The sequence below is a fragment of the Globicephala melas genome, chromosome 10 (genome assembly GCF_963455315.2).
Source record: "Globicephala melas chromosome 10, mGloMel1.2, whole genome shotgun sequence".
Taxonomy (NCBI): Eukaryota; Metazoa; Chordata; class Mammalia; order Artiodactyla; family Delphinidae; genus Globicephala; species Globicephala melas.
In genome coordinates this window covers 87,367,947-87,395,295 of record NC_083323.1, presented here as the reverse complement: position 1 = coordinate 87,395,295, position 27,349 = coordinate 87,367,947, and the positions used below count along the sequence as shown (strand labels likewise).

Genomic DNA, 27,349 nt, shown 5'->3' with positions numbered 1-27,349 from the left:
GTGGCAGTAGGGTTTGGAAGTAGTAACCCTTAACTCTGCAGGAGTTTTGCTGCTTCTCACTGGTGTTTGGCCTTATTATCTCAGATTCCACCCATCCTCTGTGGGTTTATGCTCAAAGGCCATTTACATTTGTCTCCGCATTTTTGATCCACATGTCTTTCAGAATAGTAATTGTTATTGCTTAATGAGCTCTAATTATGTGTCAAATACTGTTATAGGGACTTTAATGTTTGTATTCATCTAATCCTTATAACAGTCCTATGAGGATGGTGCTGCTGTTATATCCGTTTTAGAGGTGAAGAGCTGAGGCACAGAAGAGGTACAGTAGTTTTCCTAAGGCCTCACCTAAGCTTCTGACCTAGGCAGTCTGGTTCCAGAATCCATTTATGCTATAGCATCTCATACTCTTACTTGTTTTTTTATTTATGTAGTTATTTACCCACAACTAGTTTGGACATTTCATTTCTTTTTCTTTCTTTTTTTAGTTCTCCCACAGGAGCCAAAGCAAATGCTTCTTCTGCAGAAGAAGCAATATCTTCAATAAATGTTCGTTGAATGAATTTTAAAAATCTGTTAATAGTAGCCAAGGAAATTAAATCTCAACCCAGGTTTGTTTAATTTTTCTTTTCAACACTGGACAGCAGTATGTGTAACATTTCTAATAAACTTCTAATGTAAGGTATTTTCACTTAAAAGCAGAAAAAACTTGTAGGCCAAGGAATTTGTGCAAATGAGGTGTAAAAACAAAGAAATTACTCCTCCAGTGCCAGAAATGTGAGTGTAGAAGTGTAGTACATTAAAACCTGTTTTGTTTTGTAAGGGAGAATACTCATACCTCGAACTTGGCCTTGGCAGGCAGACGGTCTTGAAGTTGTTGCCACAAAACCACCCGATTGTGTCTGTTATATAATGTCATGAAGAGAAAGGGATGACTTATGAGGACCTTTCGTGCAGTCATTTGTAGATATAAATGTCTCTTTGGTCCCGAGGCTATGTCTCAATTATGGGTCTCCATAACATACTACATCCTGTTCTGCGGTAGTAAAACCTTTAAAAAACATGCATGTTCTCTTGCCTCCTTTCAAAAGAGTAAGAAGTACTTCTATTGACTAAATGAAGCCAACACACAAAGCACCATTATAATAAGTTTCTTTGAGGCCTGTTTTTTGATGATAATGAAACCGGTGACACTGTCATATGTTTGATTCTATTCCCGCATCAAAAATAGGCCATGTATCTTCCAGGCAGACGGTATAAGTATAGAATCTATTTAGTACTTGAATAATAGATGTTTTGTTGGTAAATCAGGCTCTGTAGAAAACCAGTTAGATTTTATAATTTCTTTCAGAATGAAAATCAGTTTATATACAGGTAGGGTGTAAGTCACAAACTATTGTTCAAAAATGTATATTCATCCAGAGTTGAAGTTAGGACCTAGTCAAGGAAATTAGGTGTAAATTTGTATCTGTTTTCCTTGGTTGTTGACATATTATTTCATATTCATCAATGTGTTCTGGAGTCTGAATTTCTTTATTATGTTAGAATTTAAGATTATCTTTTATTATTTCCAAATCTAATTTTTTATTAGTTACCATTGGACGTTAAAGTACAAAATTAGCAAAGTTTTCAGACGTTACTTGTTGTGCACATACACTTTTACCTGGAATTTTTCTAGAATTGAAATGGTTGCAGTTAAAATATAGGTAAAGATGCCAGAGCCTATCAAAAAATTGACTGCTCAGAATCCATTTCTTTCCCTATCAAGTGAAAAGCACCCAGAGATAGTTTGGGAGTTTAGATAGTCAAAGGAGGTATAAACATAACCAGACATTTCAGCTGTAGCTCCGAAGTTGAGATGTCATTTGCTAGTCGTGAAAGGGAAGAAAGATGATCGGTTTTAATGCCCACATCATTGCTGCCTTTTAGATTTTATCTCTTACTTTGGTTTGTATTTGGTTTTATAGATGTGTAAGCTTATTAGAGTTAGTCCACTTTCTGTGAGTATATATGTTCTATTTATTTTTCAGACTAGTTGACAAACATCTTTACTGACAGATCCTTTGAGATATAGGTGTGTATGACTGCACATTTTGTTGGTCATGCTAACTGTTTGTGATATGTATTACTGCAGCTACCTGAGTGAGGGAAATTGGGGGAAATCTCTCCAAGGAGGTGACATTTGAGCTGGACCAAAGGTGTAAATTGGTGAGATACACAAATTATGACAGAGTTCGCAAGGAGGAAGTCATGGCTAGCAATCTCACACAAGAAGTGGAAAGAATTTTAAAAGGATTGGAAGAAGGCTTCCCTGGTGGCTCAGTGGTTGAGAGTCCGCCTGCTGATGCAGGGGACACGGGTTCGTGCCCCGGTCCGGCAAGATCCCACATGCCGCGGAGCGGCTGAGCCCGTGAGCCATGGCCGTTAAGTCTGCGTGTCCGGAGCCTGTGCTTCGCAACGGGAGAGGCCACAACAGTGAGAGGCCCGCGTACCACAAAAAAAAAAAAAAAAAAAAAAAAAAGGATTGGAAGAAATAAATTAAAGGGATTATATGATGGCCGAGTCAGTATCTTATTAAACTGGCCTTTAAGGGCCAGCTTGGTCATCAATGACCTGAGAACTGGATATTTTCAAATTAGAAGGTTCCTTGTCCTGTTAGTAAGCAAGTATATTTAGTAGCTACCACTCCCTGGGGAAGAAGACTCTAGTGGTATGAAGGACTTTTTCATTATAATTGGTTCCTTCCTAAGCAGGTGTTTGTGGATTAATCTGATTCTTAAATCATTCAGCTCTTCCAATTACTTTTTCCAAGGGTTTGCTGTGTTATGAAATTTTAGCACTAGTAGAAAACCCAGCTGGTAGTGTGGAACAACCCTTGAACATTTTTGTGTAGTGAATGGAGAATATCTGAACTGTTACATCAGAGTCAAGTGAGGATGACTCCAGTGCTCACCGTGATTGTCTTCCTTAGTGGTGTTGAGTTGGTTTCTGTGCTGAACTTCAGTTGATGTAGCAGTTACGTGTCCGTGCACTAAGTTCATGGGACATTTGGATTGTCTCTCAGGCTATCGTTGGGTGTGAGTGTTTGATTTCTGTGAGTTGACAGATTTACTCTTTACCTGATTGCCACCTTTTAACAGAAGATAATGAGGATGTGAGACACCGTAGTTGTGAATTATAGCCAGTCCTTTGTATCCAAGGGTTCTGCATCCACTGATTCTACTAACTGGATCAAAAATATTTAGGGCGAAAATTCCAAAAGGTTCCAAAGAGCAAAGCTTGAATTTGCCTATTTACATACCATTTACAATGTATCAGGTATTATAAGTAATCTGGAGATGGTGTAAAGTATGCTAGGGGCTGTGCGTGTAGGTTATATGCAAATACTGTGTCATTTTAGATGAGGGACTTGAGCGTCCATGACGTTTGGTATCTGAGGGATGAGGGTCTTGGAACCAAAACCCCACAGATACTGAGGGACGACTGTATTTTTAATTTCCTTTTGTAAATTGATACCTTGATGTTTCTTTTTTAAGTCATGAAGATATGGTGGTTGATATGCCAAGACGAATTAATTTGGAAATTTGGGAGAAAGGAAAAGGAGTCTAGCCGTATTCTTACTTTACCTTTGTAAAGTATGTACCTGTGTACCTCTCCATCTGGCTATTTATCTGTATCCTTTATAATATTCTTTATAATAAACTGGTAAATGTAAGTAACTCTGTGAGTTCTGTGAGCCACTCAAACTAATCAGTCACACCTGAGAAGGGGGCTGTGGGAACCTCCATTTATAGCGAGTGGTATCTAAAGTTGGGTGGGGCTGGGATGGGGCTGGGGGGACAGTTTGTGGAGCTGAGCCTGTGGGCCCTGACGCTATCTCCAGGTAGATTGTGCCAAAGTTAATTGCCTGGTAGTGTCAGAAGAAACACACCTCCGAAATATGTGGCGGTGGCCTTCTCGTTGCACTAATATTTTTCTGACCTGAAAGATCTGCATTAATTAAGTGACCTCGAAGATAAAAATCAGTAATCAAGTGATGGGACATTTGAGCACTTTGTGTCATCCAGCACTGTGAGACACAGTATGGAAAAGACATCGGTGGATCTGTTTCTCACCCATTAAAAGAGCTTCCGCTTTGGGTATTAGTGATGAGTAAATGGGCACCAAATTATAGAGACAGTTGGGTGCTGGATTGAGTCGTTTGGATTCATGCCTGTTTTGCAAAGTGAAGGCTGGGGAACCAGGTCACATAATTCAGGGTCAGTGGTGGCATTTTTAAGAACTGAGTGGGCAAGAGTTTTAAATGCCACTGAGAAGCGAAGTAACCAAGAATGGGAAAATGACAGTTACCACAACTGCATCCTCAGTCATTATCACCAAGAGCCCTAAAGAATGTCCTGAAGCACATTGTTTGGTGGCACATGTTTTGGAGGCCCTCACTGGACTTTTTTTCTGTGGCTTTTTAACAAAGCATGGTTCCTGCCCTGTAGTGTAGAGATTCATGGAAAGAGAATCAGAATTAATTGAGATTTAGGATTCTCTACTGATTTAAAGAAGTTCATTAGCTCTGACAGAGTAATGCGGCAGACATCCACGATCTACCTCAGCTTCCTTTCCTAAAAATGTTGTTTGGGCAGAATCGAAAAAGCTAAACTAGCCATCCCTGACTTTGGGGGAAGCAGGGCAGAATCTCACGAGGCACCTGTAAGAATTGTCCTGTTGGTATGCTTTTTTTTTTTTTTCCTTAAATGAATAGTTTCTCTGTTAATTGGGCACCTTTCGTAGGTGTAAAATTTAGATTACATCTTAAATTTGTGCTTTCACAACTACTGCTACCTCTAACTGAAATCTCCTCTTGAAGTAGGTCAGCTGTCATTTACTGTACGTTGTTAAGTCTTTTCCAGCTTCCCCCAGGCATTTAGCCACTTCCTCTTCTGTGCTCTGCAAATCAGGTTATGTTATAATGATCTGTTTATAGCTCTGTCTTCCCTATTAAACTGTCAATTCCAGACTGTTCTGACCTTGAGAGGAGGGGCCTTATCTTATTCCCTCTTTTATGTTCCTTGCTCAACCACACTGTTTTACCTGTGGAGATCCTGTAAACCGTGGGTGGTGGGTGGAAGGACCTGAGCCTCCCAGGTCCTTGAGAAATAGTGCAGGGTGCTAGTAATTTCATAAACCAAACACTGGTCGACTTGTTAGTTCTCGGTAACCCTGGTAATCTTTCAGAGTCTCTTTACAGATCTCTGCTGCTCCATTATTGTTTTTCTCCTGGCAGCCATATACAGAACCACCATGCCACTGTGATTCTGCAAACATATTATGCTGCCATTTTATTACAGAAATGTTTGCCTTCAGATGGGATAATTTTATAGCATATACAACAGTGACTGCACCTAAACCAGATCTGCTAGAATAACATACAACTTCCTTCTTAGTTCATTTTAAAAGTGTTTTGTTAAAACTATCCTGATGGTGTGAACAGTTGAAGACTTACATAACACAAGGTCACATTGGTTTGGGGTAGATATAATAGGCTTACTACATTTTAACCTTCAAATATTCTGCTTAAACATTGTTATGATTTGTGTCATTTAAAAGGGGCTGTCCTTTGCTTTTAGAACTATAGCAAAAGTTATTTTGTTGACTTCTCTTTGACGTTTTCAAGAATGGGTTTTGTTTTCCTTTTTAGTGTGAGAAGTTTAAACAGAGACTAATTGAGGCTAGGAAAACCTTCACTTTGGGAAAAAAAAATAGGACAGATCCATGAATGACTGATTACTTTTCTAAAACATATGCAAACCCTTCTGGTTATAGCAAACTGTGTCGGCTTGCTTGTCTATATTTCAAGCTACATGATGAAACAATTTTGTTTTCTCAACTTGGAATGCTATTTTAAATTTTTGTTATAGCAGTTTCCTATGAAAGGAGTGTTTCGGCTCCAGTTATGTTACATGCTAAATTTAGTTGTAAGACAACTTACTTTGATGTATCTGCACATTTTTATGTCATTAGCATTCTAACAGGATATTTCCAGTACGTTTTGTAAAATGGTTTGTCCGTACTCTTGTTAAGAGTCACCATTTTGGTTGAAGGGCATGAAATGCAGAAGAAATATAGTCGGTCATTAAATATGAGTTAACATTTAATCAAACACCTGTTATGTGGTAGGCACTTTTCCAATTTCTTACATGGTTTTTCTCATTTAATTCTCACAAAAATCCCATGAGGATTAAAGTGTTATTTTTATTTTCCATGTAAGGAAATTGAAGCATGGAGAGGCTAAGTAACTTGCCTGTGGTCAGAAAACTATTGAGAAGAAGAGCTGGGCTTGAACTTGGAGTCTTCTGACTCCAGAGCCTACGTGCTTGTGGCCATTAGGTAGACTGCCTCCTGTGTGAATAAGCATATGAAGAAAGGTTTAACCTCACTTGCAATTAAAACACACACACAGGACTTCCCTGGTGGCACAGTGGTTAAGAATCCGCCTGCCAATGCAGGGGACATGGGCTCGAGCCCCCGTCTGGGAAGATCCCACATGTCGCAGAGCAGCTAAGCCCGTGCGCCACAACTACTGAGCCTGTGCTCTAGAGCCTGCGAGCCACAACTCCTGAAGCCCGGGCACCTAGAGCCCATGCTCTGCAACAACAGGAGCCACCGCAATGAGAAGCCCGCGCACCGCAATGAAGAGTAGCTTCCGCTCAGCGCAACTAGAGAAAGCCCACGTGCAGCAACAAAGACCCAACGCAGCCAAAAATAAATAAATGAAATAAATTTTTAAGATAATAATAATAAATAAATAAAACACACACACACACACACAATTATAACCGTATTTTCTGTTAGATTTGCAGAGGAAAGTAATTGTCAATACCCAGTATGCGGGAAAGGAGAAATCTAATGCACTGAGGTATAAATATAAATTGTTACCTCTTTTTGGAGGGCGGAGCATGCGGATATTGAAAACATGCACATGCTTTGACCTGTCCATCCCACTTCTAAGAATTATCCTACACAGCTAAATACAGAAAAGTACAAAGGTGTCTAGACCGTGATATACATTAAGCACTATTTATAAGAAAAAATTTAAGTGTCCAGTAGGAATCAGGTTTGGGGAATTGTGATGTGCGGCCATCAAAAAAGAAAAGTTAGGGATGTAGTTACTGACATGGAAAGCTGCCCATGGCATATTGTTGAATTTAAAAAGCGGGTTGTAAAACAACATATATAGTTTGATTTCCTTATATTGAATAAATATGTGTTTATATACACACAAACTCTGGTCTAAAAGAATGTTCACCAAAATGTTAACAGCTGTTATCTTTACTGCTAGTTGGTATAACTTAGTGATCAGATGTATGGGTTTTGAAGTCTTGCAAAGTCACTTACTAGCATTGTGACCAGAGGCAAGTTCCCTAACTACTCTGTGCCTCAGTCTCTTCAGGAAAAGGGAGATCATTACAGAACCTACATCTTTGGGTTCTGAGGCTCAGATGAGTTTGTAAAGTGCTTGACATAATAAGTGATTAATTATTATCATTATTATTATCATTTTTAGGTGGTGGGACTGCAGGCAATTTTAGCTTTCTTTATACCTTTTATTGGCAGAATTTTTTGAAATAAGTATGAATCAACTTTGGAAACAATAGCAACAAAAAAAATGTTTTTAAAGGAATCATTTAAATAGGTTTGCTTACAGTTTTAACAGAAAATATCTGTGAAGAGCTAAGGTTATTTAAAATTCCTCCCAGAACATTCTTCACGAGCTGTTTGCAGCCACATATGCTGGTACTTCACCCTGTGCTATGTGCCAACTTTAAGGGAATTGAAATCATATTTTACTCTCATGGCTGGAAGGCATGCATAATCACAACAAACTCCTCTGGAGAAGCTGCCTCAGTTTGCAGCTGCAGTGACATACTGGTGCGTGACGTCAGTCTGGTGTCAGACTGGCAGAGTGGCAGGCTGGCCGGCAGCCACAGTGCATTTCCTGAGTGCTCAGTCCTCACAGCGCTCATTTGGGAGCAGCTCAAAGACAAAGCAGTGGAGTGTGATTTTTATTCCAGTATCCCCTTTTGCCTGTAGTTGAATGTCTGTTTACGAATGTGATTTTGATGGAGGCTGGTGAGTAATCCTTGTTACTTTCATGTATAATAATAAATAGCTGATGGCTAGATGAGTGGTAGTCCTTTTTTCTCAGTTAATGATCCTCTGATAAGTAATCTTTGTAGCCCTAGTGCCAGGCACAGTACCCAGTGCAAAGATTATAAATCATACATATTATAAATATTTCTATAACTGCGGTTTCTATAACTGAAGTATTGTGTTCTTGTAGAAATGTAAGTGCATTGTTAGGCTTTTCACATGACTTGAGGATTTTAAGATGTAATCTTCCTTTTGGTCTCTCCTTAACTTGAAGTTGCATACATGCACAGTAGTTGCAAATTGCTTGAAAGCCTAAAGATTTTTGTTTATTGTTTTAACTTCTTCAGAGGAGAGGCTTGATTTTTTCTTTTTCCCCCTTCACTAGAGCCAAATGAATAATTCTCAGAAGTTCCTTTGGAGGAGATGCAAACAGTACTCATTATATAATACTTTTATTAAAAAGTATGTTACTAGTCTAAATTAATTAACAGCTGAAGCTGCTAGTTATTTAATTCTTTAATTATCTGGTAATGTGATTCAAAATAGGAATTCACAAAGTAAGATCCTCAAAATAGGAATCCTCATTTACCTAAAATTTAAGAGCAATATAACGGCAGGAGATTATTATAGACGATATTTTGGCATTTAAAGTAATTAAATTACTACTGCCTTTGATTGTAAAGGCCGGCAACATGCCTTTAAAGATTTCTTATTAGCAATTTTAATTCATGTCTCTTTGAATTGCACTATATGAATTGATTTAGTTGTTTTGAAATCATTAGTTTAAGAAGTAGGCTATGTTGGGTAAGTTTTGTGTGTGTGTGTGTGTGTGTGTGTGTGTGTGTGTGTGTGTGTGTGTGTGTGGCTATTTTGGGTTTTTTTTCCCCTTCATTTTGAGTGGATGAATGATATTTTAATTTTAATTTCATACTATATAGTATAAACTGAAGCCTTTAAAGCCTTATGCTTTGTCATTTCTGGCATAATTCTTTTCTTGCAGGTTCAGTAGCAGCCTTGTGATTTCAAGGTCTTTTAGAGGAATTTTCCAATAAAGTTTTCTCTTAAAGAACAGGCACTTTTTACGTGTAAGTCTAGTTGAAGAAAAGACAATACGAAAATTCTTAATAAATGTAAATATTTTCACATGAATTTTCTGAAGCAATTAAAGAATAAGACTATTTGTACATATTTTTTAAGTGAGTAAGATAGGTACTGAAAGGAAGTGATCTAAATCAGTCGTTTATATGCAAATGTGCGAAGATATCAATAATTGCCTTATTATGACTCCTAATACATTGTATTTCTTCTATATTTAGAAGCACAGGTTATAGAAGTAGGGTTTCAACTTTATTTTATTTGACTTGACAGTCTTAATTCAAGATCCACAGTTTTTCCCATAAGCTGCAGAATTTTCAGCTGAAAATTCTGCTGAGAGCTAGAAAGTATATAGAGAATTCATTAATATTTTTATTCCCTGTAAAATTTATCTCAAATCTACCTAAAATATTTTAACATGGTTTTAAAATAGCCTGTATTTTAAACTTAATCAGTAAGTTACTGTAGTCATGATGAATTGGTATATATTCAGTATACACTCTAAACAAAGATGTTTTTGAAGCATTATGACATCAGAGGTCATTGGCCTAAACGCTATTAAAGTTCAAGTGAAGACAAGCTCCTTAAACTTTTTTGTATGAACAGGAAATTGAGTCTGGCAAAACAAAAAAGAAGGGAGGATGAGCAGAGCTTGTTGAGGGGGGAGGAGGGATAACCTGAAATTGACTTAACAGTCTGACTCAAGTCTAAAGCACTGGGGATAAAGTGCTTGTCTGTTTTCTAGTGAATAAGGTGTGCTTTGAGGAACTCTTTCCACCAAAACTGAAGCCTGATGGTAAAATATAATTGCCGTATTCTTCAAGTTTGAAATTTAGCTTAATTAGTAAACTCAGATGGAATAGTAATTCTTTAAGCCCGTTATAGTCTTGAACTATATTTTTGTTTCCTAGTAGGGACAGTACAAAACCTTGTGCTTAATAGATGCTTAATGAATATTTGAGCATGAATAAGTGAATTGATGAAGCAAGTGAAATGAGTGAGGAGAATATCTTGATCCTGTATTAGAGAGATTTCATCTTTTCTGGGATGATGAACACCTACTAGTTATCTAAGCAACTAATAGCATGCCGTGGCCTTGCATTCTGTTTGAAGGAAGTGTCTCCAGAGTAGAATGCGGCCATCGCAGCGGCCTACAGTGGCCATTGGAGTTCATTGCCGGCTTTGCTCACTGTGTCTCGGTCTCTGCCGTGGGAAGTGGGCCCTGCCCTGGTATTCTGAGTCAGATTTCTGTCCAACTCCTACCTCATCTGTAAGTGAGAAATCTCTCAGTACTTGGGGATAATGATTTGCTGACTAAACTGAGCCTTAGTTAAAGTGCTGTGTGTGTCACATAAGTGCATTATTATTTGGACCTTTTCAGAGTTAAAAATATAGATATTCCTTTGAAATTGAAGTGACAGAGAACCTAAGAATGGAGCAAATACATTGCTTCAAAACTTATATAATAAAATTTTTATATGTAAATATATTTTAACTCAAAGCCTAGATTTTCAGCCCCATTTCTGTGCCCGCATCCCTTCAATCTGTGCTAAACTCTGGCCACATCCGAATATTCTTGCTGATTCATGGAGGCTCAATTCAAATGGCAGCCACTTCTGTGCCACCTTCCGCGCTCTTCCCCTTTCTAAGCAAGATCAGTCCCTAATCTGCCTCCCCTTTGTGTTTTGTTTTTGGTTATATTACTCCTCCTGTTTGTTTATGTATAACATTGTTAAGGCTGTGTATCATCAGTGCCTGTCTCATATTGAATGAATGAACGTATATAAGTTACACAAAAACACAGCCATTTTGAAATAAAGTACTGTTTTTTAACAAAATCTTTTTGTTGCATAAAGGTATCATTTGACTTATTAGTAACTCCCTTTTTGTTCTTGAAGTGGTTGTTTAGATAAAGCTCATGCAATATTAAAATGATTAAAAACTATGCAATGAAGGATAGTAAAATTCAATGATGACTGATTTTTTTTTTTTTTTCTATTTGAATTGAGCTGTTCAGTGTGTCAGCTTGATTCTGTTGGGAAGAATGTTTCATCTACAATAAAATAATTGGATCTTTTTTGCAACTGTGTGGTTATTTAAGTGTAGGTTAGAATTAGGTTAACTTTTTGAAGTAGTGTATAACCACCCACAAAAGCAAAAGAGATGGTGTTGAAATTCCTCTTTTTCTAATTTGTTGTTTGCTTCCTTCCCAGTGGTATAGTAAACTTACATTTAATGCATGTTACAATAAAACATTACTAATTAGCGTTCATTAGGGACTAGCAGAGTTGTCTGAATTAATGAAATTCTAGGTTATATATATATTTTAATGCCACATTATTGCTTTTAAATGCCAAGAATATTTCTGACTACTGACATGTTTCCAAGTTGGAGTTCTGCTTAGTTTTATTTTAAAACTCCATTAGATTTTTGTAATTAATAGTTTTTTTAATACAAGTGACTGTAATTTTTCAAATAAGTATTCTTTGAAACCTCTAAAATACACCCTGTGGTCATTTTTACTCTGTTGTGTGGTTTTACAAGGACTTCTTACATAGATCATTCAATAGTAAGCTTTAACCTTAGATTACTTGAACTTCACATTAAAGATAGGTCAGAGAGCCAGCAACTTTTTAAAGCAAGGGTGTGACATAATCTTACTTCTTTTCAGGAAAGCTAACTCTGCCTGCACATTCAAGTTTAGCTACTGTTTAGTGAGGGCTTTATTAGGTAATGGATGGTGGTGCTACCAGGTACTTGATCCTTTACAAAGCCCCATGGACTAAAGTTTGTTGTGGTTTTGGTTTTGGTTCCTGTTTTACAGAAAGAAGTTGAGGCTCAGTGAGGATGGTCTAAAAGGGAGATATCCTGATTAAAATGAGTTGGATTTGGACGTTAAGAGCCTTGGAGACATAAGAGCCTAGACTAAGGCAGTGATGGAGATGCCATTAGCTGTCTACTTGCATAGGGTAATTTCTGGGTAGCATCCAGAAATGTCACTTGATTCTTGAGTGCTTGACAGAAAATTACTCTGGTGGATTAGCTTGTACATTCTAAGAGCCATTTTTCTGTTTTAACCATAAAGTGTCATTTAACCTTCCCATTTAAAAGCTTCTTAAGAATCACTTATATGGCTTCCAAGTGAGAGAATTATCTAAATTATTTTAAGCATTTTTGTGTATAATGTAATTTATTAAGTGATCTAAAGTGTAGCTGTCCCATAACACTCAGGATGGATAACAGTTATTAACGTGCTGGGTACATTTTGTTCGTAACTAGCATGGTGTTAATTGAATTATTCTTACACTACTTCCAAAATTATTTAAAATCTATTGTAAAATTTATTTTGTAGATTCTAAATGAGCATATTGGTTTTATTCAGGAAGATTTTTTCAGAAGATGATTTAGAAATTATCTGTAAATACAAAAAAACTAAAACAGATGAATTTATGTCTCATTTTTTGAATTTTTTATTTTTTTCTTTATTTTGTTCCTAGTCTATAATAATGCTTTCAGCTTTGTACTCTTGCAGCGTTGCATCATACTCCCGTTTTCCCAGCGGAAAAAGCAAGTTTTCTGTTCCTGTTGGGTGATTCTGTAAAGCCCATTCTTTACTGTTGTTGTTATTCGTACTTAAATTCTTTGGGACCGATAATCAAATGTGAGGTTACATTTACAATTATGTTGTGATAATGTTGTCTGAGCAGCTAAGCGTGGGAAATGATTGCAAAGCCTTAGAAAATAAGAAGATGGAAAAGAAATACTGGGTTTAAAATTAAGTTGGAATCAGAACGGGTTTCATTACTGTGCTTCAGATAGAAATAGTCTTGGGGTGATGCTAAGCAATGAGACAGAAAGGAGAAAAGGGAGGATACACGTCCATGGTCTATGCAAGAGGGAAGGACCTCCAAGGAAAGGATTGTGTTGTGTTGTGCTGTGTTTGTTACATTGGGAGAAGATGTAGGGCAGAATGTAGAAGTCCCACTGGCTGAGATGAGTCAAGGAAGGGGCAGCTGTTGAAAGGGGGGGAAGGGGGACTAAACAGGGCACAACTGAAACCTTGGGGACCACGTCTCCATGTGACTTCTGACAGACACCTTCGTAAATGCTGTGAGCCTCAGTTTATTCACGCGTAAAGTGAAGATAGTAATGCAGACCTCAGAGGGTCTGTGTGAGGATAGATGGTCAGGTTTCCAGTGTAGGGTGCGACAGAAGGAGTGTGTGAGCAGCACTGAGTGTGACTTCACGTGGTGATTACTATTTAGGTGATGATTTTAATGTTTATTGTTGGGAGCGAGGATCATCGAGGCCCTCACACCTGTTCAGTCCTTCATTTCCCCCAAGAAATCTGAGCCAATCCATTTCCTGAATGATGAGAGGAGAGAGGATAGATTATGAAGGGTTAAGAGTGTAGGGAGAATTTGTAGATGTGGGTAAATGAATCACTGAGGTTTGAGCAGGATGTCTGGAAGCAGTTAGCTCTACGTTAAAGGCAAATGGCATTTAGAACTAAATGTGGGGAAAGGAAATATATACTTTACATGTTTTGCAAAGAAAAAAAATTACAGTCTTTTAGATTGCTGACTCAGTGGTTATTTCTCCACAAAACTAAGGCTCAAGAATTCAGTTTCTCTCAAGAAAAGGCATGGCACTTTTAGTGTTTTCTTTTGTTCTTAAGACACTGCTTTTAATTGTAGGCATAATTTTCCATACTCCAGTTTAAAAATAAATTGCAGGGCTTCCCTGGTGGCGCAGTGGTTGAGAGTCCGCCTGCCGATGCAGGGGACACGGGTTCGTGCCCCGGTCCGGGAAGATCCCACATGCCACAGAGCGGCTGGGCCCGTGAGCCATGGCCGCTGAGCCTGCGCTCCGCAACGGGATAGGCCACAGCAGTGAGAGGCCCGCGTACCGCAAATAAATAAATAAATAAATAAATAAATTGCAGAGTCAGTCATTGTGGTAGTCAGATTTTAACATAACATTTTTCTCCTTTTTATTTAAAGGAAAATGAATTTAAATAGTTATCTGCATAGGACATTAATCAACTTTACATTTAACAATATTTTAAAATTTACCCTGGACCACCATAGAACCAATTGTGGAATTCATAACTAGAAAATAAAAATAATATTTAATAACTAAATCACTGCTACAAACATGTTTTTTAAACCTAATTTGAGACTGAGTCTCAGAGGGTAACATGCAGCGTTACGATTTCTATTGATAAAAGTTGTTCAACTTTTTTCTTTTTCTTAACTGAAGTATAATTGATTTACAGTGTTGTTAATTTCTGCTGTACAGCACAGTGATTCAGTTATACACACATATATGTATATATATTCTTCTCCATTATGTTTTATCACAGGATATTGATTATAGTTCCCTGTGTTATACAGTATGACCTTGTTGTTTATCCATTCTATATGTAATAGTTTGCAAAACTCTTCAATTTTAAAGTAAGTTGAAAAGTATAATTGTCTGATAGTGTAATGAAACCAAGGCCAAATTGAGAATGTACAATATTCTTTTTGGTTTGAGTGGAAGGGTCTTGAAGAGTTGTCAGTGAACATCTGAGCTGTTTGCTGTCTGGTTTTCTACCTAAATTTGAGAAATACAGTCGCTTCCATAATCCCCACATCTCTCTGCCTTGCTCCAGTCCACATTGTGGGTATGTGGCAGCTTGTGTGGGTTGGGCCCTTGTAAAAGTCCAAGTCATGATGGTGGCTTCTCTACCAGGGTTGCAAAAAGAATTGCCAAACCACTATGATATCCTATTTTTCTTAGACTAAATTAAATCCTTCTTTCTCTCCCATAAGGGAAATACACGATTCTGAGCAAATCATACAAATGGGTTTGCAGCTGAATTTAATAAGAGACAACCAAAATCTCTTCTGTGGGACAGAGTTTTCTAAAATAACATATTTTGTTTGTGCATAGTGGATAAATTTTCAACCTTCTTGCCATGGATACACATATAAAACACTACCTAATAAACCTTGCTTTGTCTAATGTATTACTCAGAAGAATTATTGGCTGTTATTGACAATGTTACTAGCAATTTCAATATTTATTTCTTAAATTAAAAAACAGAGTGGATTTTGTAGTAAAGCGGTCATTGGTGTTACTCGTGAAGCAAAGGTATTTAAAAAAAAAAAAAAAAACACAAAAACAAGTACTCCCGGGGAGAATTGCAGCACTAAGAAGTAGCCAGTATATAGTTATTAATGGCCAAAACATTAAAAAAATTTTCCTAACACCAAATGCAAAGGCAACAAAAGCAAAAATAAACAAGTGGGACTGCATCAAACTAAAAAGCCTCTGCACAACAAAGGAAACAATCAACAAAATGAAAAGGCAACCTACCTAATAGGAGAAGATATTTGCAAATCATGTATCTGATAAGGAGTAATAATCTCAAATATATAAAGAACTCATACAACTCAATAGCAAAAAAAAAAAAAAAATCCAGTTAAAAAAACTGGGCAGAGGGTCTAAATAGACATTTTTCCAAAGAAGACATACAGATGGCCAACAGGTACATGAAAATGTGCTCAACAATACTAATCATCAGGGAAATGCAAATCAAAGCCACAGTGAGCTATCACCTCACACCTGTTACATTGGCTGCCATCAGAAATATAAGAGATAACGAGAGTTGGTGATGATGTGGAGAAAAGGGAACCGGGAATGTAAATTGGTGCAGCCACTGTGGAAAACAATATAGAGTGTCCTCAAAAAATTAAAAATAGAACTCCCATGTTGATCCAGCAATTCCACTTCTGGGTATTTATCCAAAGGAAACAAAAACACTAACTCAAAAAGCTATCTGCACTGCCCCCCACCTCCCACATTCACTGCAGCATTATTTACAATAGCCAAGATATGGAAACAACCTAAGTGTCCATCAGTGGATGAATGGATAAAGAAGATGTAGTGTGTACATACACATACATGTACATATGCACATGATGGAATATTATTCAGCCATTAAAAAGGAAGGCAGTCTTTCCATTTGCAACAACAGGGATGGACCTTGAGGGCATGATGCTAAGTGAAACAAGTCAGACAGAGAAAGACAAATACTCTATGATCTTACTTATATGTAGAATCTTTAAAAAGGGAGAGAGAGCTTATAGATAACAGAAAACAGATGGATGGTTACAGAGGCAGGGGAAAGGGTAGGGAGGGTGAAATGGGTGAAGGAGGTCAAAAGGTACAAACTTCCAGTGTTAAAATAAATAAGTCATGGGGGTATAATGTACAGCATAGTGACTATAGTTAATAATACTATTTTGCATATTTGAAAGTTGCTAAGATCTTAAAAGTTATTATCACAGGAAAAAAAATTTTTGTAACTGTATGGTGACTGATGTTAACTATTAACTAGACTTACTGTGATCATTTCACAATATATTCAAATACTGACTCATTATCTTCTATACCTGAGACTAATATAATGTTATATGTCAATTAATTTCAAGTTTGAAATTAATTAATTAAAACAATGCAAAGGAAAAAACTTTTTTTCTGAGGGTGTAAATAAAACCTCTAGAGTTTCTAAAGTTCAGCTTAAATCACCCTCTTTACCTTCCCAAAGCTTCACAAAAGAATAACCTGGTAAAGCATTTTCCTCTTTTATCAGACAGAACAGGAAAATCTAGTTTTGAATATGCTAGTACCAGTATTTTCTTTGAAAACCTATGTGAGTTGCTTTCTCTAAGAAAAATGAAATGTTTCCTTAGCTAATAGCCTTTCCCTTCTCCTTCTTCCTTGCTATTATAATATAACCTCATTTTATTCACTTTCCTCTCTGTGAGCCACAGACAAAATTGTGAATCTTGAATGGTGTGAGTTCACTTACCATTGATTGAATTAGACGTAGACGCATATGTCTGGCTAATGAGAGCCTGGACAAGGATGGCCAGGGAGCTCTTGGGAAATTTCTTGAAAAGGAATATGTAAGCAGAGACTTTACTTTCACCTCTGGACTCTGTGGTCTGCATGTGATGTTTGGGACCACAGCAGCCAGTTTAGGACTATGCAGATGCCTAACTAAACAGGACGAGCCAATCAGTGTTGCCATATATTATGCAGTCATGAATAATATCTCCTTGAAATCTCAAATGTTCTTATCTTTAAATCAGGAATAGCGCCTTTCCATGCTTGGTTCAAAGAATATAATACCATGTGCTGTACTGATTCATTATATGCAGCATTGCTCTAATTTTTCATTTTAATTTTTCGATCTAGTACTCTCAGTACTATATTCATTTTTGAAAAAATCAGACAAATCCTGATGTTTTAAAGAACTTGTGAGGGTATTTTACCTATTTATAAATATTTGATATAAAATTTACATTTACGCTCAACAGAAGTTGTAAAGGTTTGGCCTTATTGTTGGATGACAGGAGTTTTATAACCAGATTTCATGTGTCAGTTCATAGTCAGTTGTGTTAATAAATACTTCATCTTTGACCTTGCGTAGTTTGAAATAACACTCCATTAAGAGTGAAACAGTTCCTTCAGTGTTACTGAAGTCGGTGTTCCTGACTTTCATCATTATACTAAAAAATTTAAACACCATATTAGCAGACATCTTTTTTCCTCTCTTTCTAAACCTGTAATTTTATTGGGGTTTATATTTGAAATGTGCATTTTATGCATCTTTTTAGTGTATGGGAGTTGTTTCCTTAGGGACGTCGTTGGTTGGAATCCTCCCTCTGCTCTCCTGCTGAGAGCAGACTAGCAACGTGGACTGAACCAAAAAATGTCTTCCTTCGGCAAGCCTGGAAATGGACACCCATCATCCCTGATTTTCAGAGCGCTGCCCCACAGTCTCAGTTACTCTTCATATAACAGAACCTGCCGCTTAGAGTTGACTCTAACCCACTAAATTTTGTTTCCATAAATAGGTTATAGGAGCCATGTAGTTTATCAGCTTATTCCCTTTTGATGTAAAGCTCAGAACTGCTTAAACAGCACACCTTTGCCCAGGTTTTCTGGTACAGTTACCTCCATGATGCATTGTTCACTTCACAGATAAGATCTGAAAAAGAATAAGGGAGTAATGAATTTCTGTTCCATCTCCAGTAGATATGTCATTTTTAATTTGTTTTTTATATAATTTGGTGGAAATATACCATTTTATACACACACTGATTTATTCATCTTAATATCTTTTAAAACCAAATTATTATTGAATGGAATAGTTCCATAAAGGCTGGAATTAAGGAGGTCTTTCATTTGATTTTCTAGTTTTAGTAAATGATTAAATGTCTAGTAATAAATAGTGAAGAGGGCATAGTGCCAAAGAACAAGCAATTTGTGTTGCAACGTGTCCATTTCTTGATAACCTTTTCTAAAAATGGCATCGATTCAATCCTTTATCTGGGCCTTTGATAGAGCATGATCCTCAGATTCAGCTGTTGAATATGACCAATTTCCTTCAGTCCTGAACTCTGGAAGAGCAGAAGCCTTTTTTGTTTTTTAAGTGTTGTCTGTTACTATTTAAAAACCTTCTCGAATACTGCCTTAAAAACATAGCTACTCTTGGACTCCCCTGGTGGCGCAGTGGTTGAGAGTCCGCCTGCCGATGCAGGGGACATGGGTTCCTGCTCTGGTCTGGGAAGATCCCACATGCCGCGGAGCAGCTGGGCCCGTGAGCCATGGCCGCTCAGCCTGCGCGTCCGGAGCCTGTGCTCCGCAACGGGAGAGGCCGCAACAGTGAGAGGCCCGCGGACCGCAAAAAACAAAACAAAACAAAAAAAACATAGCTACTCTTGCTCTGGAGCTTTTATATTAGAATTACTTTTCTCCTCTATTTTTTGTTTTTGGACATGTTAGGGGTATCTTGACCAGAAGCATGAACGCCAAGAGCAATCACAACTTTATTCTTTTACAATAAATACTGAGTAGTGGGATAACATGTGTTTTTAAACAGTTTTGGGGGTACGTGTTAATATGAACTGTTACGGTTTAAACAGGTGACTGAACAGTAGTCTGATGACGACAACATATGCTCAAAGTCCTGTAGTGCATAAAAAAAGTAAGTAACAGTTATCGAGGGCTTGTCTGTTCCAGGCCATGTTTATACTCTTTACTCTTAACATCCCCACTAGACAGTAAGTTCCATGAGGACAGTGATTTTTATGTTTTATTAACTGCCATCCCCAGGTGCCCAGAACAGTTCTGAACAAATAAAGTAACAACCTGTGACATAGCTACTGTTACCTAATTGAGGCAGTTGGGGCATGGACAGTCACAGTAACTTACTTGCCTAAGGTCACCTAGCTAGTGAGAGGAAGAGCTGGGATTCACACCTAAGTAGTCTGATTCATGGACCAGTGGTCTCAATGGCTGCTTCTGTTGTCTCTAGAGAAGAACAGGAACACAAAGAAATAATAAGTGTGGCTTATTTGGTAGAGTTCATTGTTAGAGGGCTATGGTGGTCTAACGCAGGGCTTATCAACCTCAGCGCTGTTGATATTGGGGACTGGATACTTCTTTCATGTGGAAAACTTTCCTGCACATTGCAAGATGTTGGGCAGCATCCTGGCCTCTACCCACTACATACCATCCCCAATTGTAACATTCAAATATATTACCAGACAATGGATGGACAGCAAGGTCCTACTGTATAGCACAGGGAACTACAGTCAGTGTCCTGGGATAAACCATAATGGAAAAGAATATAAAAAAGAATGTGTATATATGCATAACTAAGTCAATTTGCTGTATAGCAGAAATTAACAACGTTGTAAATCAGCTGTACTTCAATAATGTATATATTACCAGACATTTCCAAATGTCCCATGGGAGATAAAACTCATTCCCAGTTGAAAACCACTGGTCTAAACCTACACATTAAACCATCACAGACAGAAGTCTGGAAGTAAGAGTTAGGTGGAGGCGAATACTTGATCTCATATTTAGAAAAGTTTGGACCTCCTCCTATGCCACAGTGAGTCAGAAAGAAGGGAATTAGTTTGTTCTGTGACCATAAGGGTATTTTATATCAAGACCTGAATTTTATCCCTTCTTTATAAGGATTCCTCTAGAAGCACAAATTTATATAAAACCATATCTTTTCAACTTTTCCCTTTCGGTCATGAAGAGCATAAAATCTCTGGCAAGGGTTTTTTGAATAACACCTTGTCTAGTAAAGCTTCGAATGCATTTTTAGTAGCACAGAGGTATGTTAGTTCATAATTTAGTAGTACAGTCACTTTTGCTGTAACAGTATCTGAAGATACAGTATCTGTATCTTCCTAAAAATCGCCTCTCTGTGCAAAATTTGACAATGAAAGCATGGGGCTTTTGTGGAAAATGGGTTTAGGGGCACAGCACTAAAAAACCTCATTAGTAACACATAAAAATAAAGATAGGAACCTAGTGAAAGTGGTAGCGCAGTTTCACACATATTAAATGGTTAGAAAATACAAAAATACTACATATACTCTCTGCGTTGAGAAAGCTCTGCAGTTTGCTTGTGGAAATGGAATTGGAAGGGTTTCAGCTTGTGAATTATTGGGAACTGTTGGAAGTAGGGAGTTGTGAAATTAGAAAAAGTTGTATCACTGCATGTGGATGGGTGTGTTTCGTGAAGCAGGCAATGAACTGAAGTAGCTGGTGGACGTTTAAGAGTGTGCAGGTGTGTGATCTGTGTGCTCCTAGGGGCTGCATCATCAAGGTGCAGTTTCTGCACTCACCTAGACTTTCTCGTGGACGGGATCATGCATAAACAAATGCAGGATTTATGTGACACTCAAATTGTTCCTTAATATATGAATTGAATTGGAACACACTTCTACATGAATGTTATAGGAAAACTGATGGTACTCTTGATCTGAATTTTGAGGCCCTTCAAAAGAGGAGGGAAAAAAAAAAAAACCTTTGGACTACAAAAAGGATGGCGAGTGTAGGATGAAAACACACACTTTGTAAATAATGCTGGGGACAAACTGGTAGAATTGAAGGCTGGAATCTTGTCTTCCCTGCCCCCTCGTGGCCCTAAGCAGTCACTCCTCTTTTGCACCAAGGAAGGTGGTCATGACATGATACCTCGGCCAGCCACCTCCCACAGTGCCCAGTTGCTGTGTGTATTAAAGAACTCATGGATTATGCACTAAAAGAATCCTGTGCATTAACAGAGATAGCTTTTTCCTTATGTTTTCAAAGGTTCATTTGGATTTCATTTACATTGCTGTCATTTATTGGCACTCAGTATGCTTTTAACTCATATTTTTAGTTTCTGTAATTTAGACATTATGTTTATCCTTTACCATTACGGTACTTAAAAATGCAAGATTAGTATAAAAATGAAGTGTAAATGCCAACATAATAAGAAGGAATGGTTTTGAAATTTAAAAATGTGTATAAAAATAGATTTGCACAAGAGCAGTGAGAATTGACAATCCTATCAGGTAGTGGAAAATTACGACGTTTCAACAGTTAAGACTGGAATTTGGTTTGGCTGATGTTTTGGTTTGTCATACTCTTAATTTATTTTAATTCATTTTTAACAAAATGATTAGAAAACATTACTCTGATTTTTTATTTGCTAAGTATGTTGTTTTATGGGAGATGACAATTTTGTAACTAAACTAATTGCCTATAAAACCTCAGTCTTCTGAATTTGGATTTTATAGAAACCTAGTAATCTTGAATGACTGTAATTTAAAATATAAGTCAGAACAAATAAATAAACATTTCAGAGGACTTCTGTGTTTATGTTACAATTAGGTGTACATAGTAGGAAAGATTATTTCTTTCGTTAGAGAACAGCAAAAGACTTTCATGTTAGAGTATCCTTCGAAATAAATGAATTTTTCTGTCAATTTAATATCATAACATTAAAAGAAAACACATTGGGTACTTCGGAAAAGTAAAAGAACATAAATATGTTCATTTTTCATATTGGTTTTAGTCACTGAACTTTTAACTAAGATGGAATGCTAAGATTTTTATTTAGTTAGTTTTACTTTAAGACATTGTGATCTTAAAAGTACTTGGACAGGGCTTCCCTGGTGGCGCAGTGGTTGAGGGTGTGCCGATGCAGGGGACACGGGTTCGTGCCCCGGGCTGGGAAGATCCCACATGCCGCGGAGCAGCTGGGCCCGTGAGCCGTGGCCTCTGAGCCTGTGCGTCCGGAGCCTGTGCTCCACAACGGGAGAGGCCACAACAGTGAGAGGCCCGCGTACCGCAAAAAAAAAAAAAAAAAAAAAAAGTGCTTGGACAATAAAAATGTCAATTTCATTGAACTAGCATCCACTTTCCGGGAAAAGAATGTTTGTGTGCTCCTTTTTTTTTTTGCAATCATTCCGTTGTCACAATAGTCAATATATAATTTTTTTTAACTGTATACCTTTTCTTTTATACGGTTTTAGTTTTATTTAATAAAGTTTCCAGTACTTGAGTAACCAATAAAAATAATATTACTGAAAGTTCAGATTTGGAAAAGGAACTTAAGTATCTGAAGTTTGCCAGAAAGTTTGTGGCCTGCGGTTATAAATGTCCTACAATCCAGATCACATGTAATAATCTTTTAAGATTAACAAAGCAGTATTCAGTACAACATCTTGACAATTTCCTCCATAATGAAAGTAAGTTTTCTAAGATCTAGCACACCAATGATTGATCTTCCTTACAGGTCGCTTTGTGGTATGTTACTAAATGGGAAAAAAATATTTGTTTACAAATGATGTATTTTTTTTAGTATATCAAATGTATACTGCATATTATTCGGGGCATCTGTTATTTTTGGCTTAGATAAATAGTTTGGGATTTTTCTCCTCTCATTTCTAGAAAACAATAGGAAGCCTAAAGGTCTTATTCTCCAAAAAATAGTCACTCTTTAATCAAACCAGATTTTTTTTCAGCAAACATAATAAGTAGATTTTTCTTTGCTTGTGTTGTTGTTTGTGCATTTCATTTAAGATTTTTGTTTTCTCCTTCAGATTCCATTTTTCTATAGCATACTTCAGGTATCATAAAAATCAATCCCATTACATTATTTATGTAAAGATTCCTTTGTGAAGCCAAAACGCCATAAATTATTGCTCTTCCAGTGGTACTATGTTTTAATGTGCCAGTGCCCATCTGGTAGTACTGTTAGATTTATTTTTCCATCATGAATTTGGCATTAGGTTTCTGTAACGTACCTAGATTGGGATACTAAATAATGAACGTAGGTGGATACTCATACTTTTCTGTGGCCCACCTGTCACGTAAGATGCAATGATTGTGGAGTCAGATCAACTTACTTTTGTTTATACAATAGAAGAACAAATTGAGGTCATACTGGTGGTGGGCATGGGGTTGGGAGTGGTGAGTCTAGCTGTACTGTAAAACTGTAAGTAACATTTACACAAACGTGTACACACGGTAGATAGTAGAAAAGGTTATGTAGGAGTGTCAACACCTGGGGGTTTGAATTGCATCTCCTTTATTCACTAACTTTAATGTTGCTATAAAGAAATGGCTATTTTGCTACCAGGATATTTTTTTAAAGTTTGTGGTAATGGCATGTACATTTTCTCTTATTCTGTTTTCTTCCAGCCATAATGAAAGGAAAGTGACCTGTAAACATCCAGTCACAGGACAGCCATCACAGGACAATTGTATTTTTGTAGTAAATGAACAGTAAGTAAAGTGTTTCATGGAATGCCTCTGTTCAAAATGGGGTTAGTCTAAGTATCCATCAACAGATGAATGGATAAAGAAGATGTGGCACATATATACAATGGAATATTACTCAGCCATAAAAAGGAACGAAATTGGGTCATTTGTAGTGAGGTGGATGGACCTAGAGTCTGTCATACAGAGTGAAGTAAGTCAGAAAGAGAAAAACATACCGTACGCTAACACATAAATATGGAATCTAAAAAAAAAAAAAAATGGTTCTGAAGAACCTAGGGGTAGAACAGGAATAAAGATGCAGACGTAGAGAATGGACTTGAGGACATGGGGAAGGGGAAGGGGAAGCTGGGATGAAGTGAGAGAGTGGCATGGACATATATACACTACCAAATGTAAAATAGCTAGTGGGAAGCAGCCTCATAGCACAGGGAGATCAGCTCAGTGCTTTGTGGCCACCTAGAGGGGTGGGATAGGGAGGGTGGGAGGGAGACACAAGAGGGAGGAGATATGGGGATGTATGTATATGTAGAGCTGATTCACTTTGTTATAAAGCAGAAACTAACACACCATTGTAAAGCAATTATACTCCAATAAAGATGTTTTAAAAAAATGGGGTTAGCATTGAAATTGCTGTTATCCGTACTTAATACAGTACAATTTAACAGTTTTCTTATCTGGACATTTGCAGTCAAGTATAATAACAGAATGCCGTCTGTTTACTATGTATGGTATAGAAACATGACTTAAATTTTTTTTTCATGAGGAATGTAATTCCAGAAGCTCTTTTTACAATAGGTCAGACACAGATAGTAAACTCAAGAGCACAGGATGCAAGGTCAGGGAAAACTGTAAACTTGGTCAAATTATTAAACTAATTTGTGGGATCTCAGTTCCCCAACCAGGGATCGAACCCGCGCCCTCAGCAGTGAAAGCACAGAGTCCTAACTACTGGACTGCCACGGAATTCCCTATCATTGTTACTGTTTTCAATATTAGAATCGCTAATCTTGTAATTAAATTTTTAATGTTCCAGTTAGATGACCAAGTAGCATATCTGTATTAAGGCTTATTAAAATAAACATGATATTAAGTTGTGCTTAATTATTTTTAAAGTAGTTATAAATATTAAGCTCCAACTCTGGAGCTTATTAAGCTCTAACTAGTACCCAGCTGTTTTGAAAAAGTCAGACACCAGCATTGTTCACTCTAGGGAAATGTTATTGTACAGTAGTTTATATAAACAGCAAGTTCTAGCGTTCTGGCATATTATATTTTCAGGACCGTTGCAACCATGACATCTGACGAAAAGAAGGAACGACCTATAAGTATGATAAATGAAGCTTCTAACTATAACATGAGTTCAGACTATGCGGTGCATCCAGTGAGCCCTGTAGGCAGAGTAAGTTATTTTGCTTACTGTTAATTATTGATAACTGGTATAATTGGTAATATCTATTACTCTTAATGGACTTAGAGTTTTAGAATAATCATTTCATTTTTATTATTATGTGAACCTAATTACGTTCGAGGTAATTGACATAAGCAGTGGCTTAGAATATAAAGTAGTAAGCTTATATTTTAATAATTTAATGATTTTTTAAATATTGTAGAGTTCAGATTTGGAATAATTTTACACATGTAATGGATGTTTGTGTGAGAAAATGGAAGTTTATTGAATCAACTTAAGTTTTAATGGTGAAGGTTAATACAATGGCCTAGAACTCCCATTTTCTGACTATTAAGTATACCTAGAATAATATATATTCTATCATATTATACTGTTTCTTTAAAATGTAAAATCTTTTACTGCTAAAGGGAAACCCATCAAGCCACTGTGCTTGATGACTGATGTGTTTAGAACCCATGATGTGAAAAGTGCCATAGCCACATGGAAACAGTAGTGGGTGGTTTTTCTTTGTAATCAGAAACAAAAATGTTAATTGTTTAACCTCTAATCCCAGACTTGTGTGTCTATAAAAGTTTGTAGTTGTTGCTTCTTGTACTTTAAACCATAACGTTAATGTTTTAAATTTAGAATTTTAATATTAAAATGTCTTCAAACTCGTAGAAAACCTGCTGCTAAATCTGAATAAATAGTTGCCGTAACATTAATGCTCAGGTCCTAAATTAAGGATAGCAAGAAAATCAAGGGATGATAAAAGAATTTTCTTTATTTAGAACATAATTGTGTATTTTATAATAGTAAAAGAATTGTAATAGTAAATTATGGTTATTGTAAAGAAATGGGTAATAGACAATTATCTATTTTAAATGCCTGGTAAGGTTTTTTAAATGAAATATTGCAGATATTACAAGTAAATATAAATTTTCAAATAATGTAAATTATTTCTAATTCTTGTTAGCATAAAACACTAGCAGGATAACACAGCATTATAATGCTTGTAAATTTATACTAATTAAAATCTAGAAAAATGACTTACCAGTTGAGGGCCAGTAAATCATTGTCTGGAAAGAAGGTTGGAGCCGTTCCTCACACTTTACACCCAAAATTTTCCAGATGGATCAGGTGTTAAAGCGGTAAAAACAAAACTCTAAAAGCAGTACAGAAAGCAATGGAGGTTTTTTAAAATAAACTCAGAATGCAGATGGGCTGTCTAAAATATGACATAAATCCCAGAAGTCAAAATAGAAAATGAGAAATCCAACCACAGAAAACTATCATGCATGCATAATATCTGTAATTTATATGATAATTAAAGAAGGATACTGAAGAGTAGGAATTATGTATGCAGTTATTTGAGGAAAAAAAAAGAGATATTCCATAACTATGAAAAGTTATTCAGATGGATAGACACATATATACACAGTGGTATCAGTCGCCTCACAGGGTTGTGTTTGGGTTGTTTGGGTGCTGGGGTCCAGAGGTGAGAAGTAGACTGGTCCTTTTGTATCTTTTTGTAACATTTGAGATTTGTACTGTGTTTAAGCATTATATGTTCATAAGTAAATTAAAATGTATCCCCCCAAAATGGCTGATATCAGGCCTTAAAATTCTATTATGTACTGATACAAGCCTCATAAAAGGAGATTCTAATGTAATGTGCTAGATTTCCAAAGATTCTAGATAAGTTGAAAAATAAGAGATAAATTGATATTACTTACTTCATAGAGAAATTCAAATTCAGCTTCTTTGTCTTTATGTTTGTTGGTTACTGCTATCATTCCCACCAAGATAAAATGTTCGCAATAAACAACAGCAGTATTTTAAAAGATTATGTGTACTTATAAGAATATGGTAAACACCATCTGTCTGGTATTATCCACGTTCAGAGTTTGTCCGTAAAGAAGAAAACACTACATGACGTTAAGCAGATCCTTCCAGTCTTGTTTTGACTTGATGTGATATGTTTGTTTCTATTTTATCTGTTAGATTTGCTCTTGTGACATGGCACTGTTAACTTTCTTTAATTGGAGCAACACGATTAAATGCAGATATAAATCAAAAAGTGCTGTC

At 36.7% G+C, this 27,349-nt stretch overlaps 1 protein-coding gene across 13 annotated transcripts in view; it reads left to right on the top strand.

Annotated features, from left to right (window-relative positions):
• PLEKHA5 (pleckstrin homology domain containing A5) overlaps positions 1–27,349 on the top strand; it is a 243,189-nt gene that overhangs the window by 125,182 nt on the left and 90,658 nt on the right. For 12 of the 13 annotated variants that reach the window (XR_009565449.2, XM_060306023.2, XM_060306028.2 and 9 more), the window contains 2 exons: positions 23,794–23,877; positions 25,153–25,273. Coding sequence is in view for 12 of the 13 variants with exons in the window: in XM_060306023.2 (XP_060162006.1) it covers positions 23,794–23,877; positions 25,153–25,273 (205 nt within the window). In the remaining variant the exon portion in view is untranslated. Of the gene's footprint in view, positions 1–8,009; positions 8,122–23,793; positions 23,878–25,152; positions 25,274–27,349 lie in introns of those variants that run through there. The other variant, XM_060306026.1, reaches the window with a different exon arrangement.